General features: G+C 38.2%; 1 protein-coding gene across 1 annotated transcript in view; it reads right to left on the bottom strand.

Annotated features, from left to right (window-relative positions):
- LOC114664444 (E3 ubiquitin-protein ligase rnf213-alpha-like) overlaps positions 1–18,613 on the bottom strand; it is a 282,755-nt gene that overhangs the window by 90,939 nt on the left and 173,203 nt on the right. Inside the window, exons 25-28 of the mRNA XM_051918957.1 lie at positions 17,681–17,896; positions 15,109–15,293; positions 11,715–11,835; positions 3,182–3,282 (exon numbers count right to left, since the gene is read on the bottom strand). Coding sequence (XP_051774917.1) covers positions 3,182–3,282; positions 11,715–11,835; positions 15,109–15,293; positions 17,681–17,896 — 623 coding nt within the window. The remainder of the gene's footprint in view (positions 1–3,181; positions 3,283–11,714; positions 11,836–15,108; positions 15,294–17,680; positions 17,897–18,613) is intronic.

The raw sequence follows: 18,613 nt of genomic DNA, 5'->3' as shown, positions 1-18,613 counted from the left end.
GCCGCCCTCCAATAGAACACCTCTGGGATATTATGTTTCGGTCCAACCGACGCTGCCAGGTTGCACCTCAGACTGTTCAGGAGCTCAGTGATGCCCTGATCCAGATCTAGTAGGAGATCCCCCAGGACACCATCCGTCATCCCATTAGGAGCATGCCCAGACATTGGCAGGCATGCATACAAGCACCTGGGGGCCATATAAACTACTGAGTACGATTTGGAGTTGCTGCAATGAAATTTCAGCAAAATAGACTAGCCTGCCACATCATTTTTTCACTTTTATTTTCGGGGTGTTTTTGAATTCAGCCCTCTGTAGGTTGATAATTTTCATTTCCATCAAACAATATGGCATCCTTTCATTCCTAACAAATTACTCAGTCCATATCAGTATAGATATCCAGCAGGATTTATTCCCAATGAGATCTGATGTGTTTTCAAAGTGTTCCTTTAATTTTTTGAGCAGTTTATATTAAAAATAGCCTCAGCCCCAGCACTGAACTGTGTGGGACACCACTCTTAACATAAGCCATTTGTGATAGAGATCACCCACTGGGATAAAATCTCGGTGAGAAGCAATAAACATGTAGTGATGAGGGATGAATGACTATTGAAAAGAATAAATGATACTTGACAGATTAAATTCTGATGCTTGACAAAGGAGATGTATAATATAGTATCCTAAACTGAATACTGTAAATAGAGACAGTAGGTGTTTTACTGTTGTTGTGGATGGCCAGTACACCAGGTGGTTGGAAGGATCGGGGAAGAAAGCCTGGTCAGGGCATTATCTCCCTTGAGATTCTAGAGGGCAGTCCCCCTGGGTTACTGTGGCTCTACGGATTCCAGCGGGGCACACTGGGAGTTGGAGTTCAATGCAGAAGTTGGGTTCCATGGATGCTGCAAGAGGAGGAGGTGTGGAAATGGCAGAGCCCTTCATTGAAGGAATGCCTCCACTTCTGGGTGCTCTATTAAAGAAGTCAGCTGTCACTACTCCGAGAGCCAGAGTCGGGAGGAGGTGGATAAAGTTTGCCAAAGGAGGATTTGAAGAACAAGAGAGAGAAAGAGGAGAAGAGAAAATAAGAGTACTGTGTTTACTGTGCTTTGGTGCTTGGTTCTTTGTACTGTGTTGCTGTTGGGAGGGAGGGAGAAGCACTTCCCCACTATAATAAACATGTGCTGTGTATCAAACTTATGCCTGATGTCTGCATGTGTTGGACTGGGCGGCTGGAGAGACACATGCATGTCACACTGTATAACATATGCATCTCATCGTCTTTATTGTGTACTAGGGGGCTTCGCCCCCTGCTCGCTTCACTCGCCAACCCCTGTGTTTGGTTAATCGGATATACAATTTTTAAATTTTTTTTTCTTTGGAATTGTTTCAATTTCATTATTTGCACTTTTACTTTAAAGCTTCATTAAAAACAATATTTTTTGGAGACACATTGTGACAATGCAACGTATAACTGCCTGTGAGTGAATATTGTTTCTGTTTCTGTAATAAATAATCCGAGTTTTTCTAATGTTTGTCCCTGTGATTTATTGATTGTCATAGCAAAAGCTATTCTCATGGTAAACTGTAAACATTTTTATATGAATGGCATATCATGATCTCCTTTGGTGTGTAATGTTATTCGCGGAATATATACATTACCTTTCTTTTTGCCTGTTAAAATTTGCATCACTTCTCCATGACCATCAATATACACCCGACCGAATTGTGTATTCTTTGAAATTTAACTTGTCGTTGCTTAAACTATTCCGGGACCACAGATTCTCATAGCGTATGGTCCATTATTGTGTAAATCCACATTTTGTGCATTGATTGATATGAATGCAAAAAGACTTTGTTGTCTACTCTTTTGTTCTGACCTCGATTTGTCCTGCTATTTTTTCAATTACACCTGGTTCTGATGATTAATTACCTTTTGTTTGCGGTAATGCGATCTTTTCTTTGATACTGTAGTGACTGACATGATAAAGTGTCACAAAAGTTTTACTTGAACAATCGCCGACTTCCTAACCCCAAACACAACTCTCTAGCACCCTCTCTAACGCCCCCCCTTACCGCATCAATCAATATCCTGCTATCAGTCTTCCGTGCTGTACTCCGCCCTCCCTCAATCGGACCTAACAGTCACTTAAAACCAAAAAGCCCTCAACCTGGCTGAGACGCTACAATACTTTCGAATTTTACTGCTCTCATATTCTGTACCTTTCTCTGCATGTGTATAGCGAAATCGTTTGTTTGAGCCTTTCAAATTCCACTGCTTTCATAATCTCTTATCTGTCTTTTTTTCTCTCCAACGCCTTTGGGTCTCTATTCTCCGTATTGTCCTTATATGCTTTATATGTGCTGAGAGCACATGATCTGTGTGTGCTACGTGCTTTTACACCACTGAGTTTTTTTTGATGGGTGTGCTCTTATATAATATCTTTTGTAAGTAGTGTGTGTCTTGCAAGAATCTCATGTTCCACATCCCAGCGAGACGGCCCTGGGACAATCTCTTGGCACCAAGTCTCATGTTTACAGTCCCCGCAAGACGCACTGTGGCAAGTCTCTGTCATCTTGCGGGTCTTTTAAATGTCTTCCGAGAAGATCACATATCGTAGCCATGCTTTTGCTTTCCAGGATTTTTTTTTTTATAATAGAGAGATGTATGGTAAAAAAATAATTAAGTCCTAAAAAGCACCTTATACTAAACAAAAAATAACATGAAATAAATAAGTAAATGAAACACTTGCCAAACAACAATGATACCTCAAACTGTTATATTGGACGTGTTGAAGGCACCATCTACCTGAAAGTAAATATATCTATTTGCACTGAAAGGAAAGATGCCTTTATTACATTCTGCAAAAAAGTGCACATTTTTATATGCCAGATAATTCAAGTTTTTCTTAAACTTTATTTTAGTATGAAAGTAGTGACTGACAATCTTTGTACATGTGGTTTTACAAATATGAATACATGGCATTGATCAAGTTTTGTGTATTAAATCCTCATATATATAATGTATATGTGTGTGTGTAAAAACTACAATTTACATTGATTTATTTGAAAATGCCTCATGTAATGGCAGAAATTTGCAAAACATTAGTAGAAACATTGACTATTAAGATTCTCAATGCATACTTTTCATCCTTAGTGGTCCCCTCACTGAAAAGGCAGATATCAATACCTGAAACATGTTGTAGTAGCTTCTTCTTTACAAGTCTTAAGCAACTCAATCACACCCAGGAAAGTTTTTTCACTTTTAAAGTCTGAATTTTCTTGTAATAACTGGAGAAACAAAAAAAAAAGTTTAATCATTGTTTTTCCCCAAAAACATAAAACTTAAAATGTCTGCAAAACTTTCAACTTGTCTCTGCATTATTTTGCCCTACAATAATGCAATTCAATTTTACATTTCTACATAAATGTAATGTATCTTGATGAAACATTCAATGGGCCACCAATCATATTCCAGATATATATACTGTACTTATCATTATATACTGTACTTACAGTAGGGTAAACATAGTCATGTGAAAAATACAGTAAACGTTTTTTCATATTTTTGATTTTATACTTGAGGACATAATTAACAATTACCACATCTTAAAAATTAAGCAATGAATGCAGATGATTTTTTAAACAGATGGGGCAATTACATAGTATTCTGTTTCTCTTTTAACAGCATGTATCATAACTGCACTGAAAACACATATTCAACATAAACAATAAAATGTGATATAATAAATCAATTCTCTTAACAATAATATCAACATAAATGTATAATTTAGATATGTTTTCAATATACATTAGAATTTATTCATATATTTACTATGAGTTCTATTTCATATTTTGCACAATAAATCACATGTCCACAAGTTAACACAATTACAAATTCAGTTACAGATTATTCAACCACAATATTGCTAACTATGAACCATTACTAATATTACTTTGTCATTGCCTCATTTCACTGCACTAGATATTTCAGTGTCTGTCACTTTAATCCATGACACTTATGTGCACATGGCACACAGTTTATGGGCTCAAACATTTGTATTACCCCAACGGTGAACCAGGGGTTGGCACTGTCCTCTAACCTTTTCTCCTTTTCCCCTACAGAACAACAGAAGATACCCTCAGTCTAATCCCTCTTCCATTTCTCAGAAGTCACCTTCCAATATCACAACTTCGTCTTCCATCCATCAAGATCCCACCTTACCCTAACGTCATTTCCTCTTCTGTCTCTGAGGATACCACCCTTCACTCTACATCACTTTCTAAACCCGCCTCATCCTGCCTTTATATATACAGTATATGTAATAACTATAATACTATAGTAATAAATATTGTGATGCATGAGTTGTTGTCTTGCACTCCAAAAAGGAGCTTGAGCCTCAGTACTTTAGCAAAACCAGCTTTATTCAACTTGAAACATGAATAGCGTGGTTATTTATTGTAGCGGGATCTACCACTCTCCTACATGCAAACACAGCAAACAGGCAGGGTCGGGCCAGGTCAGTGGCCAAATTATACTGTTCCCTGCATGAATAATGTTCCTTGCATCACCCAATAGGTGACAGGCATACAACTGCGATCAGCTTGTAGTTGTTTTGGCTCCGCTATGCTGTGGCGCTGCAAACCTGCGGTTGCCTCTGCCATGGACAAGCTGTCTTCCACATACACGCAATTGTGTTTTGGTGTGTCGTCCAGTTGGGGGGGTCCCAAAGAATTCAGAAACCTCACAATATATCTCTCTATTATATAAAACAAATCTTAGGAAGAGACAAGACTTTTTCAGAGAAACAAGACGAGACATTTTCAGAAAGATCATTTCAAGTCCTGCAAGACAAGACTTTGTGTCAAGAGATGAATTGAAAACCTAACAGGTCCAAGCGGGGGTGGAAATAAAAGTCAAACAGTAGAAGAAGAAAAGACAAAGAGTATAAGACAAAGTGGAACATCATAAAGAGGTTAAAAAATGCTGGCGCGATACACATGCAGAGCAGGTTAGAGATTATGAAAGTACTAAAATTCAAAAGTCTCAAAAAACTGATAATAAAGATCGCATTAGCACTAACAAACAGAAATTATTACTCAGTGAAATAACAGAACAGCAAAAAGAGATTCAATACATGGACATAGGTGATATGACAGAAGTATGTAGATATTGTTCGGCTTTAAAGTTTAAGTCGGAGACTTGTAGATCGTCTAATTTGTATTGCCATCAGGGAAAAGTAGTGTTTCTTCCCAATGAAGAGGCGTATCCGCGAGAAATAAAAGATTTGTTATTTGGTGAAAGTGAAATCCACAAACACAGTAGGCAAAATATCCAAATCTACAATAATCTGTTCACATTCGTATCATTCAAAGCTCAAAACGTAGATTTACATGATTCAGGACCACACGCTATGAGAATCTGTGGTCCCGCAACAATTAAAGCTAGTACAAGTTTAATTTCAAAGGTTTATATTTATAATCACAGAGAAGCGATGCAACACAGAATTGAAAGAGTTCAACGATCGGACGTATGAGAAATTCTATAGCCAATAATGGATATAAATCCATACGTCCAAAAGTATTGCACTTTACATGAAATTTATCAAAAAACACAGACAAAGAAGTTTTCTTGGATTTCTATATGAATCTGAAAGATCACGCTTGCATATATGATACACCAACATGTGATGAATTATCAGCGATAATAGCTTTGAAAGATGGAGATATCACAGACAGAGCTGATATTCGTGTTTATCCAAAAGCACAGCACAATTCATTGCAAGCAGATCCGGGAAATGACTAGCACGTAGGAACACAGTTGTTGGCGAGTGAAGCGAGCAGGGGGCAGAGCCCCATAGTATACATATATACCAGCCAGGGTGTATACTTGTTTCTGTTCTGTCTGAAGCTCATGTCTGTAAAGACCTTCAAATGCATTTGCATTCTTTCAGGTATACGAGGTGGATCCCCAAACCTTTTTCTTTGTCCCTGTGTTTATTTTACACTTAATACAATTAAAGTAACAGCTTTGTAGTTTTTACTCTTTATGTACTCATGACAAATTATACTAAAGAAACTACATAATAACTAGTATAATGAGCTTAGGGTCTAGATCTGAGAAAGACAAACTACAAAGGTGGCTGAAGATTGCCCGAGGGGGCAGGAGTACATAGAGTAGCTGGCTACAAAACAGTCCATGAGCAGCAGGTTTGAGGTGGTGGGGTTGGGGGAGTGGGGGCGTTGGGATGCAGATAAAGCACATAAAGAGCACTTCAATCAGACATGTCTTCTGCTCAACAAGTCAATCGGCTTCAACAAGTCATCGCAAGCAAACCTTGGATTGGACCCTGGACTTGTGTTGGCTGACACAGAGTTAGGGAAATAGAGTGGCATATGGGTTGCCTCTCATCCCAGATGAGCAGATGAGGCAGAGCTGGATGACAGCACTGAATAAACCAAATGGTCCTTTGCAGGGTCACTCACCAGCAATCGGCATAAGAGGCTAAGTCCCTTCATCCCGTCTCCTGCAGCCCCCAGGTCACTACTATATTAAAGAATTAATTTGCCTTTAATAAGGAACATAAAAATGCTAGTTAAACAAATACTGTATATACCATGTGTGTATCATGTGCGTTTCATATTAAAGAGTGCATCTAGTGATTTTGTATTATTACATTATTAATATAGCATTTTAAAAGATTTATTGAAACTTTCAAAATCTTTTCCAAAATATGTACAGTATACTATGAACATTATTCTGTCTATTTAATCACAACATTAAATATTTACATACCTACAACACGAAGAATAATAACAGAAATCCATGTTCTCCCTCTTCTCTTTTTACAGGAGCTTTATCAGGAATGAGCAAGCATTTCAAGGACTTCCTTTACCCCTAGTTACATATGCTGTACATATTATGTAGCTCAGGGGCTAGTCCTAATGAGCCCTATACTTTTCAATGGAATTGCGCTTTTAATGCTGTTAGGTCTCAATGCATTGTTGACTATTAGACATTCTGGGGTGAATTCAATGTTCCCCTTTGACAAGCAGGATTATGTGAGGATTGCATTATGATTGGGCAACAATGAACAAAAGTCTATGGTTCTTATAACACAAAAAATAGTATATTGATTCATTATTGTTTGGTGTATTTATTTATTTTATATATAGCCTATATATATATATATATATATATATGGTTGAAATAGTGGTCGAAGTCTGAGGGCACCGTGGCGGATGTTAGCAGATTGCTGGCCAACCACAAGCGTTACCTGGTAGGTAACCACCCATACAATCAGATTGTGACACAGACTTCGAATGCCGTGAATGTAATTACCCCCGATCTACATGCTGTCAAATAAATGAACCACACGCCGTGGTGCAACGTTAGGGGCATCGCCTCTGGCGCTGACGTCCGAGGTTCGATTCCCGAGAGGGAGTGCAGTGGAGTTTGTACGCCTGATGAGCCCAGAATGAGGGCGAAACACGTGTCGCGTACTCTTTGCATTTATTTGACAGTAAACTGTTTCAACCATTCTATGATCTGCTCCTCACAAACTGAGGGCACCGTGGCGGCTGTTAGCAGATTGCTGGCCAACCACAAGCGTTACCTGGTAGGTAACCACCCATACAATCAGAGTGTGACACAGACTTCGAATGCCGTGAATATATATATATTTTATTTTTTATTTTTTAATTTAGATGGGGCATGCCTTCCCCCATGCCTTCTATAGACCAACCACCACTGAAATTAGATACATCTAGGTTCAAGCTGACAAACATCACTTAACAGGGTAATAATAAAAAAATAGACTTCTATATAAGTTAAGAAAGACTTTAGAAATAAGTGCCGCCAATAAAAGCCACTGATGATTATGAAATACATTAAAATAGATTCATCTGTCAAAATGGAGTATTTTATAATTCATAACACAATTATCAGAAAAACACAAGCATGGTTGAAGGGCAATCATAAGATGGGGAACTATATCTCATAAGAAAGACATTAGCTTAAATTTGTAAAGCTGCACCTGAATGAACCACAGTACTACTTGAACTATGTCCTCTTGTCACTCAAAACCAAAAGTGAGTTGTTTGGTCATTATGGATAAAATATGCTTAATGAAAAACAAATACAAACTTTCACTTACCAGCTGTCAAGAATGATGGCATAGTGGTAACAATTTGGGGTTGTACTACAATCGTGAGACCTGGACATCTCACAATCATTAGAGTCTACTATAAACGCCTCTTTATACCAGAATATTCTAGAATATTTTACTGATTTATAGCACCTAATGATCCTGATGCTCTAGGTCCACCAGCAATTTCCTTAAACTAAATAAGGAAAAAACTGCACCAACTTGGGAGACCATACGGCATCAGTGACCAGCTACATCAGCAAGTGCATTGATGAGGTCACTGTCTCCAAGTTCATCACCACACACCCCAACCAGAAGCCATGGATTACTGCAGAGATGCATGTGCTACTGAGGGCCAGGATTCCACTTTTAGAGCAGGTGACAAGGCGGCCCTGAGAACAGAGACCACCCCTCCACCCAAAGACCACAATCTGACCATGGCCAACGTGAGGAAAACTCTACAGAGTTTGGTCAGAAAAATGCACACAACTAGTCAGCTGGAAGTTATCTTGTTGCATTTCTTGTAATTTTTTCAAAATTCATGTGTTTCCATTACCTTTTTTTGTTTCACAATTTCAAAATTCTCATTAAGGAGGTTACTGGAAACACGGCTATATTAAAAGTGAGACATTATGCAAGCATACGGTATTGCAGTTGGTATAAAGGAGCCCCCATAGCATTTCTTGACAACCTTCTGCTGAATAATGTGTTGTCTGGAAGTCCTCAGTGTTAGTGTGTCAGAGAGAGGATATGCAGCACTATTCATAATGGCACTCACTTTTGTTTTAATTCTCTCTTTTTTGCAACTGACTCCAGGGAGTCCAGTGTATCCCAAAACTGAGACTGCCCTTTTAATTAGCTTGTTATTTCAGTGGGCCTCTCTTGAAGTGATGTTACTGGACCAGCACACCACAGCACAGAAAATTTCACTGGTCATCGCAGAGTTGTAGGAGATTAAAGGAAATGTCTCTTGAGGAAAAAGAGCCTGCTCTGCCCTATCTTACATAGTTTGTCTGTGTTGTGAGACCAGTCCAACCTGTCTTGGATTTTGAGCCCCAAGAACTTGTAGGAGTGCACCACCTCTACATCTGCTTCCTCAATAGTAACCAGGTATAGAGAAATCAAAAAAAGTATAATCCTCACATTGCTGGCAGCTTTGTCCAGGTGAGAATAAGCCTTGTGGAGCGCATAGATAATTGGACCCTCCACTCCAATTCTTGTCCGATAGGCAAACTGCAGTGAGTCCTGCTGGTATACCATAAGAGCACTTATATACTCCAGTGCCAGTTTTTCAAAGGTCTTTATGATGTGAGAAGTGAGTGCCACTGGTCTGTATTCAATAGGTGAAAAGGCTGGATGCAGGATGTTTTCCACAGAAGCTGCATTTTCTGGAGCCTTAGCGACAGACTGAACAGGTGACAGAGGATAACATCAAGTTGGTCAGCACAGGCTTTAATAACTTGAGGACTGACCCCCTCTGGTCCCACAGATTTTCCTGTGTGTAGCTTTCTCAGTTATCTCCTTACATGGTTTTCAATTATGGGCAGCCCATACTGATGGTCAGAGGTGGACTTGTCACTGGACATGGTTGTTGATGTAGTAGAGATGCTGGGGGGAGACTAGTCATTGGACGAAAGTGGCAGTGGAAGGGAAAATCTAATAAAAAATTGGTTCAGGGCATTAGCTTTGTTTACTTCCCCTCCTGAGCCCTGTCTTGCTTGAGTCCAGTAATTATGCCCAGTAAATTATATGCATATTTCATTTTTTCTAAGTGAGTTTGCTTTCTATTTTAGCTTTGTAAATTTCCTTTCCTTCACTCAGCTTTTTCTTTAGCACTCGCTGTACATTCTTTAGAGCAGTGGTGGTGAACCTATGGCACATGTGCCAGAGTGGGCACCCAGAGCCCTCTCTGTGGGCACGCACGCCGTTGCCCCAGCACAGTGTGAGGGTGTGGTGCGGACAGCACCGACTCTGTGGCGAAGGTGATTTCCATGGTGGGGTTGGAGAGGAGCTAGGTTGGAGGGGATGTGGTATAGCGGGCCCACAGCTCAAAATTGAAAAGAGCAGTTTTAATAGACAATCACCGCACTCGCGGCTTAGAGGAGGGTGTAGTAGTGTGGCCGGAGCGGTTCCCGGGAGCTTCATGATGAGGGCGATCCTCTCTTAAGTGCACAGGTGAGGAGTCCGCATCTGTAATTGTTGCCTGGAGCTGCTAATCGCCACACCTGACCACGTCCCCGTAATATATAATAGAAGCGCGAGGCGGATGGAAAGGGGAAAAAAATGAGTGAGAACGGGAACAAAGGTTAATGGGGAAGACCTGCGTGAAACACTTGAGAAGACAGAAGGGATGACAAAGGACAGCACAATTTGTTCTGGAAATGAAATCCTTAAAGTGTGGAATTCTCTGCCAAATAATTTTAAGTCAATGAAAGCACTTGGGATTGCTTTCCTTACTTTGTTTGGATCATCTTATGCTTGTGTGCAGCTGTTTTCAGCTTTGAATTATATCAAATCTGACACCAGAAACAGACTAACAGATGACCTGAGTGCTGCACGTGTTGCTCTCAAACTTACAAAGTATGAGCCAAGGTCAGACAAATTATCAGCATGCATACAACAGCAAAAATCACATTAACTGTTCAAAAGCATGCCAAATGCAAGCTTTTACCTTTCAATAGAAAGTTGTTTGTATCATTGAAAGCTCTGTTATTGTGTTTTTCTTTTAAGGCAAAAGATGTTAATGTATGAGTTGTTTTTTCTAAACTAAAATAAAATTGCCGTGTTGGCACTTTGCGATAAATAAGTGGGTTTTGGGTTGCAGTTTGGGCACTCGGTCTCTAAAACGTTTGCCATCACTGCTTTAGAGCATCTTTGTCGCTATGCAGTATCTTAGGATGCTGGACTTACCTCTGGTGCATTATGCAAGAATCTGTAACAACTAGTTCATTACAGATAATAAAAACACAGTCAGGGTCAATTTATGTTCACCGATTTTGATAGTATTTATGACTTATTGAGTTAAGACTTGTGTAGTATGGAATGAAAGATTAGTAAGTAGTCAAAAATTGCATGACCAGGATGGAAATGTGCAGACCCCACACAGACAACGTATATATCATTGTACATTTTCACATGATTATTTATTTCATAAGAACATTTTATCTATTTAATTTTGACACAACTGGCATTCCATATGTAACATGCATAGACATGTTCTAAAGTTATATTGAAAAATATTTTTTCAATTATCCAGGGATAAATATTCACATATGTAAGTAACCACAATAAATTCATTAACCACTACATTCTAAAAAAGTCTAAAAGCCACCTTACTGTAGAAACAGAATACTAAGATGATTTACCTTACATTTACCTAAATCAAGTAATTAAGATGAGTTTATGAATAATGCTTGAGATCTTGATACCATTAATAGAGTGAAAGAAGACATTTGCATCCTAACTATGGTTTGGCACAATCATTGCATACTACTATTAAATATACTATTTAAATATTACACATGAATATGTTGTAATAAAAACAGAACATAATTTGATGCAAAGAAAAGAACATACATGTCCAAGTCTCATTGTGTGCTTCACTACAACATCCTGCAGTTTGCCGCTGAGGTCCTCAATCCCCAGTAGTAAATGTTCCATGAACAAAGTTAAAGTAAAAAGACGGTTCCATCCAGTTCTAAAATTGAAATTGAAAAAGAGAAACTAGGCTGATTATGAATTAAGATAAGAGCTCCTGTTCAATTAAATTAATAACATTTATCCTGTATGGAGCTGATGCACCTCTAAATATTACTTATTTGTTTTTTTCAAACTCTTCTATTTAAACAATTCAAAAATTTACTTGATTTTAAAGCATGTCTCTGACACTGCTTCAGTTAAAAATGAACTATTCCAAGCGCTGGTTATATGGTACCACTAGAAAACATTTCTAGTCAGTGCGTGTACATGTGCATTGAACTGCAGAAAATCTATAATCAGAAAAAATGCCCATTTGGTTTTCATGCTTTACGTCTAGGACAAATATCTAATATATGCTAAACTTGTAAAACAATTAGTGCTTGATCATAGTTAGTAAAGTCAGGGTAGTCTCTTACATGTACGGAAACAAAAAGATGGAGAAAACCTAGCACAGCAAATTTCCTTTTAATCAATATGTGTTGTTAGTAGTCTACAACAGTGGTCCCCAACCACTGGGCCCAAGACCAGTACCAGGCCATGGATCATTTGGTAACCAGCTGCACAGAAAAAATATAAAACTTTTATTTTTTCTTTTCTTCCATTTTATTCACTATAGGTGTGTGCAAGGTGTTTGATTTTGGAAAATGACCAGATCGTCTCTGTTGACCTGCGACTATGTTCTGTTGTTTATTTATCTTGACAGTCACTGCAGTTAAGGAAGTAGAAGGGGCAGTATTAAGCAGGGTCTGGATGTGCGTGCAGATTGATTTGTTTGTGGTGTTCAATAAACGGTCGATAACTTTCAATAACTGAGCTCTTGTCATTCAACATGGTGTCAGAAATTGTCAGTAACTCTCGTCAAAGTGCGAAATTTACTGAAGTGCACAAGGTAACTGAATATACATTGACGGCATGGCAGAAGGACTTTGTAGACCCAAACCCAAACCACTGGTATTTGATGGCAATGTTGCCTAGAATTGGCGTGTGTTTGAACAAGAACATTATGCACACACATGAGCATTAATACTTCTCAATCTGACAGGCTATGTTGAACTGTTATATATAATGTTTAATTCTTGAATGTGTTTAAAGAAAATATTAAAACAAACTTGTTCATGTATTTTGAAGTAAGGAAAATAGCTAAAGAGTAAGAATGTAGAACAGTGTCTGTATTCTGTTGTTTATAAAACTGGATATGCATGCATATTGATTTCATTGTGATTTACAATAAACTGTTGGCAACTTCCAATAACTCTGACCACTCATCATTCAACAATCTCCCCATTACTTCTGTCTGTGACTCCTTCTCACACATGTCTCTGTCACAGTTTTGATGCCGAATAATTTAAGCCAACAAGCTAACCCTACAATGAAGCTGGAGAGCTTCTTTGAAAAAGGAGAAAGACCCAATGATGAGACAGCAGAAGACTCTTAAGACTGCCAACATTTTTTTTTTATTATGCATGCAGGTTGACTGGTCTGTGGAAAATTGTCTTACATGAAACTGGTCCATGGAGCAAAAAAGATTGGAGGCCACTGGGCTATAACACAAATTTGATGTTGAACATCTAATCTAAAGGTAAAAAAGTAGGGGGTCCATTATCACAATTGAACAACTGATGTATTAGATTTGAAAGATAAATTTTACTTTTATTAAAGGTGAATATACTTTAAACCATACCATATTTTATGCTTTATCTGTATTATTTAGTTAATCATTCTGTTTATTTCTTCGTATTTGACTATGATAAACAAAATAATAATACACTCTTTCATATCTTTCTTCATGTTTCCCATACATTGTATTTATAGATTTTGAAACTGATGTTTTCCAGTACAAAGACACATTAGGCTATTAGGCTATAAGCCAAACAGCACTAGACACAATGGCAGAACTAAGGCTGGACACCATTGGACAGAACACCCATCATAAGGCACACTCAAACACACTGGGGTCTTTAGAGTCCTCAACTATGTGAATTTCCCATCGGGATTAATAAAGTATCTATCTATCTATCTATCTATCTATCTATCTATCTATCTATCTATCTATCTATCTATCTATCTATCTATCTATCTATCTATCTATCTATCTATCTATCTATCTATCTATCTATCTATCTATCTATCTAATCTGACAGCATATGTTGAGACTGCATAAGGAGAAGTGGAATTTTCAGAATAAACCCAGTGAAAGGGAGGATGTATTGGGGTGGGTTCAGTGTCTTTATGCTACCAACTAAGCAACTATTTTGCCAACTGGAATTTAAAAGTAATGCAAATCAATGTAATAGTACAAAGATACTCATTTATAAACTATTGGAAGATTTAAGTTTTATCATTTAGACAAAGCTATTTGGAGAAAATGTACAACTTGCAGACAAAGTTTACATGTCATTTTATATGGTGTTATTTTGGCAGCAAGTCTAGATTTCTAAATCAAATAGTGCTAAGTTTAAAATTTGGATAAAAACAGTTAACACTGCATAATGATATGGTCTACCAGTAACAAATAGAAAATAAGGAGTTTGGGAAAATTCTGTTCTTTCGATTACTTCTACTGAACCACAGATGTATTTTTTACTTTATGGAGAACTATCACTCTGACTTGACTGATTAAAGCATCTGAAAGGTTAAATGGTGATGTGATGATCACCCAGAACCTCGAAAATAAGCCCAGTTTAACTTTGTTGTCAGCATTCACAACATTCACTCTAAAAAAAAATATTTGTGCCATCCATCCATTTTCCAACCCGCTGAATCCAAACACAGGGTCACGGGGGTCTGCTGGAGCCAATCCCAGCCAACACAATGCGAAAGGCAGGAACCAATCCCAACCCATCGTAGGACACACACACACCAAGCACACACTAGGGCCAAGTTGGAATCGCCAATCCACCTAACCAGCATGTCTTTGTACTGTGGGAGGAAACTCACGCAGACACGGGGAGAACATGCAAACTCCACGCAGGGAGGACCCGGGAAGTGAACCTGGGTCTCCTTATTGCGAGGCAGCAGCACTACCACTGCGCCACCATGCCACCCCAATATTTGTGCCATACTACTTAAATGTGGTTTATTTCAATATACTGAGGTGCACTTTTTGAGGATGGTTTAACCCCAAATACAATAGCAGCAAACATACAGTGTCAATCAAGAACAACCATTGAAGTATATAAGTAAATATCAACAACACCTTACCAAAATCAGCAGAAACTTAGATGACGAAAGATTAAATAATAAACAGTAAATTTTAATTCAAAAGCAATACCTCACAATGATAATCAACTGTTGGCACCTTTCCCCATAATACTTCATATCCTCCGAGCATATTAGTTCAATGGGGACTCGCAAGTTCTTCACCTGACTAAGCCATTTTTGTCTTGAATTCTCATTATTTTCATGCTGTTGTTCTAGTAGCTCAATACATGCAGCAGCAGCAGTAACATCCAAAACCTTAAAAAAGGAAATAACTCAAAAGGCTTCCGTTTAGCAAAGTGTTTCAACTTAACTCCATTGTGTGGATAAATAACACTGACAATTTTAATTATTCAAACAGGATATTGTAACATCAAAAGCTGCTAATGCAGATAAATGGCATAATGTTTGCATGTCAAGTGACTGCAAGAATACTAAGTAAGAAAAAAAAATCACATTTTAAGAGTAAGATCTGAACCATGGTTAATGCCTTGGAGATGCAAAGTAAGAAGAGAAACTCATATTTTTATAGAAAAGATTTATATCATGGCTAATGCCTAGCGAATGCATAATCAATAAACATTGAAACCCCAGAGGACTTCAGGCAATTTGAACATAAATATGACACTACACATTAAGACTATATGGTCTAAAGGGTGCTATTTCTCTTTACATTCCTATAAACATAAAGCAATTTTTATAATTCTCAGCTTTTCTTTACTTAAACCAAACTCACAATTCTTTCCTCAAATATGAGAAGAATTTGGTAAATGCTTCTTTTACAGTGCATCCGGAAAGTATTCACAGCGCATCTTTTTCCACATTTTGTTGTTACAGCCTTATTCCACAATGGATTAAATTCATTTTTTCCTCAGAATTCTACACACAACACCCCCATAATGACAACATGAAAAAAGTTCACTTGAGGTTTTTGCAAAATTTATTAAAAAATAAAAAATCTGAGAAATCACATGTACATAAGTATTCACAGCCTTTGCTCAATAATTTGTCGATGCACCTTTGGCAGCAATCACAGCCTCAAGTCTTTTTGAATATGATGCCACAAGCTTGGCACACCTATCCTTGGCCAGTTTCACCCATTCCTCTTTGCAGCACCTCTCAAGCTCCAACAGGTTGGATGGGAAGCGTCAGTGCACAGCCATTTTAAGATCTCTCCAGAGATGTTCAATCGGATTCAAGTCTGGGCTCTGGCTGGGCCACTCAAGGACATTCACAAAGTTGTCCTGAAGCCATTCCTTTGATATCTTGGCTGTGTGCTTAGGGTTGTTGTCCTGCTGAAAGATGAACCGTCACCCCAGTCTGAGGTCAAGAGCGCTCTGGAGCAGGTTTTTCATCCAGGATGTCTCTGTACATTGCTGCAGTCATCTTTCCCTTTATCCTGACTAGTCTCCCAGTCCCTGCCGCTGAAAAACATCCCCACAGCATGATGCTGCCACCACCATGCTTCACTGTAGGGATGGTGCCAGGTTTCCTCCAAACGTGACACCTGGCATTCACACCAAAGAGTTCAATCTTTGTCTCATCAGACCAGAGAATTTTCTTTCTCATGGTCTGAGAGTCCTTCAGGAGTTTTTTGGCAAACTCCAGGCGGGCTGCCATGTGCCTTTTACTAAGGAGTGGCTTCCGTCTGGCCACTCTACCATACAGGCCTGATTGGTGGATTGCTGCAGAGATGGTTGTCCTTCTGGAAGGTTCTTCTCTCTCCACAGAGGACCTCTGGAACTCTGACAGAGTGACCATCGGGTTCTTGGTCACCTCCCTGACTAAGGCACTTCTCCCCCGATCACTCAGTTTAGATGGCCGGCCAGCTCTAGGAAGAGTCCTGGTGGTTTCGAACTTCTTCCACCTACGGATGATGGAGGCCACTGTGCTCATTGGGACCTTCAAAGCAGCAGAAATATTTCTGTAACCTTCCCCAGATTTGTGCCTCGAGACAATCCTGTCTCGGAGGTCTACAGACAATTCCTTTGACTTCATGCTTGGTTTGTGCTCTGACATGAACTGTCAACTGTGGGACCTTATATAGACAGGTGTGTGCCTTTCCAAATCATGTCCAATCAACTGAATTTACCACAGGTGGACTCCAATTAAGCTGCAGAAACATCTCAAGGACGATCAGGGGAAACAGGATACACATGAGCTCAATTTTGAGCTTCATGGCAAAGGCTGTGAATACTTATGTACATGTGCTTTCTCAATTTTTTTATTTTTAATAAATTTGCAAAAATCTCAAGTAAACTTTTTTCACGTTGTCATTATGGGGTGTTGTGTGTAGAATTCTGAGGAAAAAAATGAATTGAATCCATTTTGGAATAAGGCTGTAACATAACAAAATGTGGAAAAAGTGATGCCATGTGAATACTTTCTGGATACACTGTATATGGACTTGAATGTCATAAATGTGTTGTTATTGCATTTTGTTGTTTGCTATAAATTTCTGACTGTTTTCAGAAAATGTTTTAAGCTGCTAAATTGGTCAACAGAACAGACGACCAAACATCTAAGAGTCTTAACAGAAAATCTGTCACTAATACTTACACAGGCATTAATGTAAATATAACATGCACATTAACTTATTTTCAGGCACAAATGTTACACATGAATGTTGTATTTGCTGTACCTACCATTTCTTGTCCTTTACCTCCCCACACTGTGTCCATGTTGTTTCTCAAAATCTCTTGGACTTCAGGATAAATATTGATAATTCTTGAGAAGTTCTGCAAACGGTTCTTGAATTTGTAATATGCAGAATGAACCCAGGTAAGAGAAAATACTTGTTCTTCAATGTCCTGTTGCAATTTTAGCTCGTTTACACAAGTCAACAGTGCTTGGCGCAGAAACTACAAGTAAATAAATTAAAGTCAAAAACGACCATTTTTTTATCCATTAAAATTATGAATATATTCAAAGAATACCTAAAACATTTAAGCATACTAATGAAGCTGTAGGACTTCATTCTGCACATATGCAAAGCATGCATTTTATTATATGACTTTACTGTACTCTGATGGATACTAAATGTTGTAATAACAAAATGACAAGTGTATCGCTAAACAACTACTTTTCCAATTCCTTTATATTTTTCTGTCCATTCAAAAATATTCCCAATAATATCCCAAATATTTACTAATATACTTGACCCGGACCCAATACAACAGAAAATCCATTAATTATACATTTCAAAATTGCTTATATTGACCTTCTTTTGTAAAGTCCAGAAGGTGTCATGAGTGTATTCCACTAATTGTTCATTTTGTTGTTCCAGTTATAACGAAATGTATCACTTTAATATTTTATATAACTTTTTATATTTTAGTCCACTGGAATATAATACTTTAAGTAGGACAAACTGCAAATTTGGGGTTGGTGAGTAACAAGGTTGGTGGAATTAAAATATAGTCTTCTGTATGCCTGGGACAGAAGACTTCCAAGATAGACAGGTGCTGCGTTGAGGAGTTCCAAAAGTACAAACTTGTCTAATTTTTCTCCTTAAGAAAAGTGTTTGTAAAACTTTCAATCATTTTTTTTCTAGAAGTAAATTACAAATTTGATTTCAA

The sequence above is a fragment of the Erpetoichthys calabaricus genome, chromosome 14 (genome assembly GCF_900747795.2).
Source record: "Erpetoichthys calabaricus chromosome 14, fErpCal1.3, whole genome shotgun sequence".
Lineage (NCBI taxonomy): Eukaryota > Metazoa > Chordata > Cladistia > Polypteriformes > Polypteridae > Erpetoichthys > Erpetoichthys calabaricus.
The sequence above is the reverse complement of the archived record's forward strand: the minus strand, read 5'-3'. Positions and strand labels throughout refer to the sequence as shown.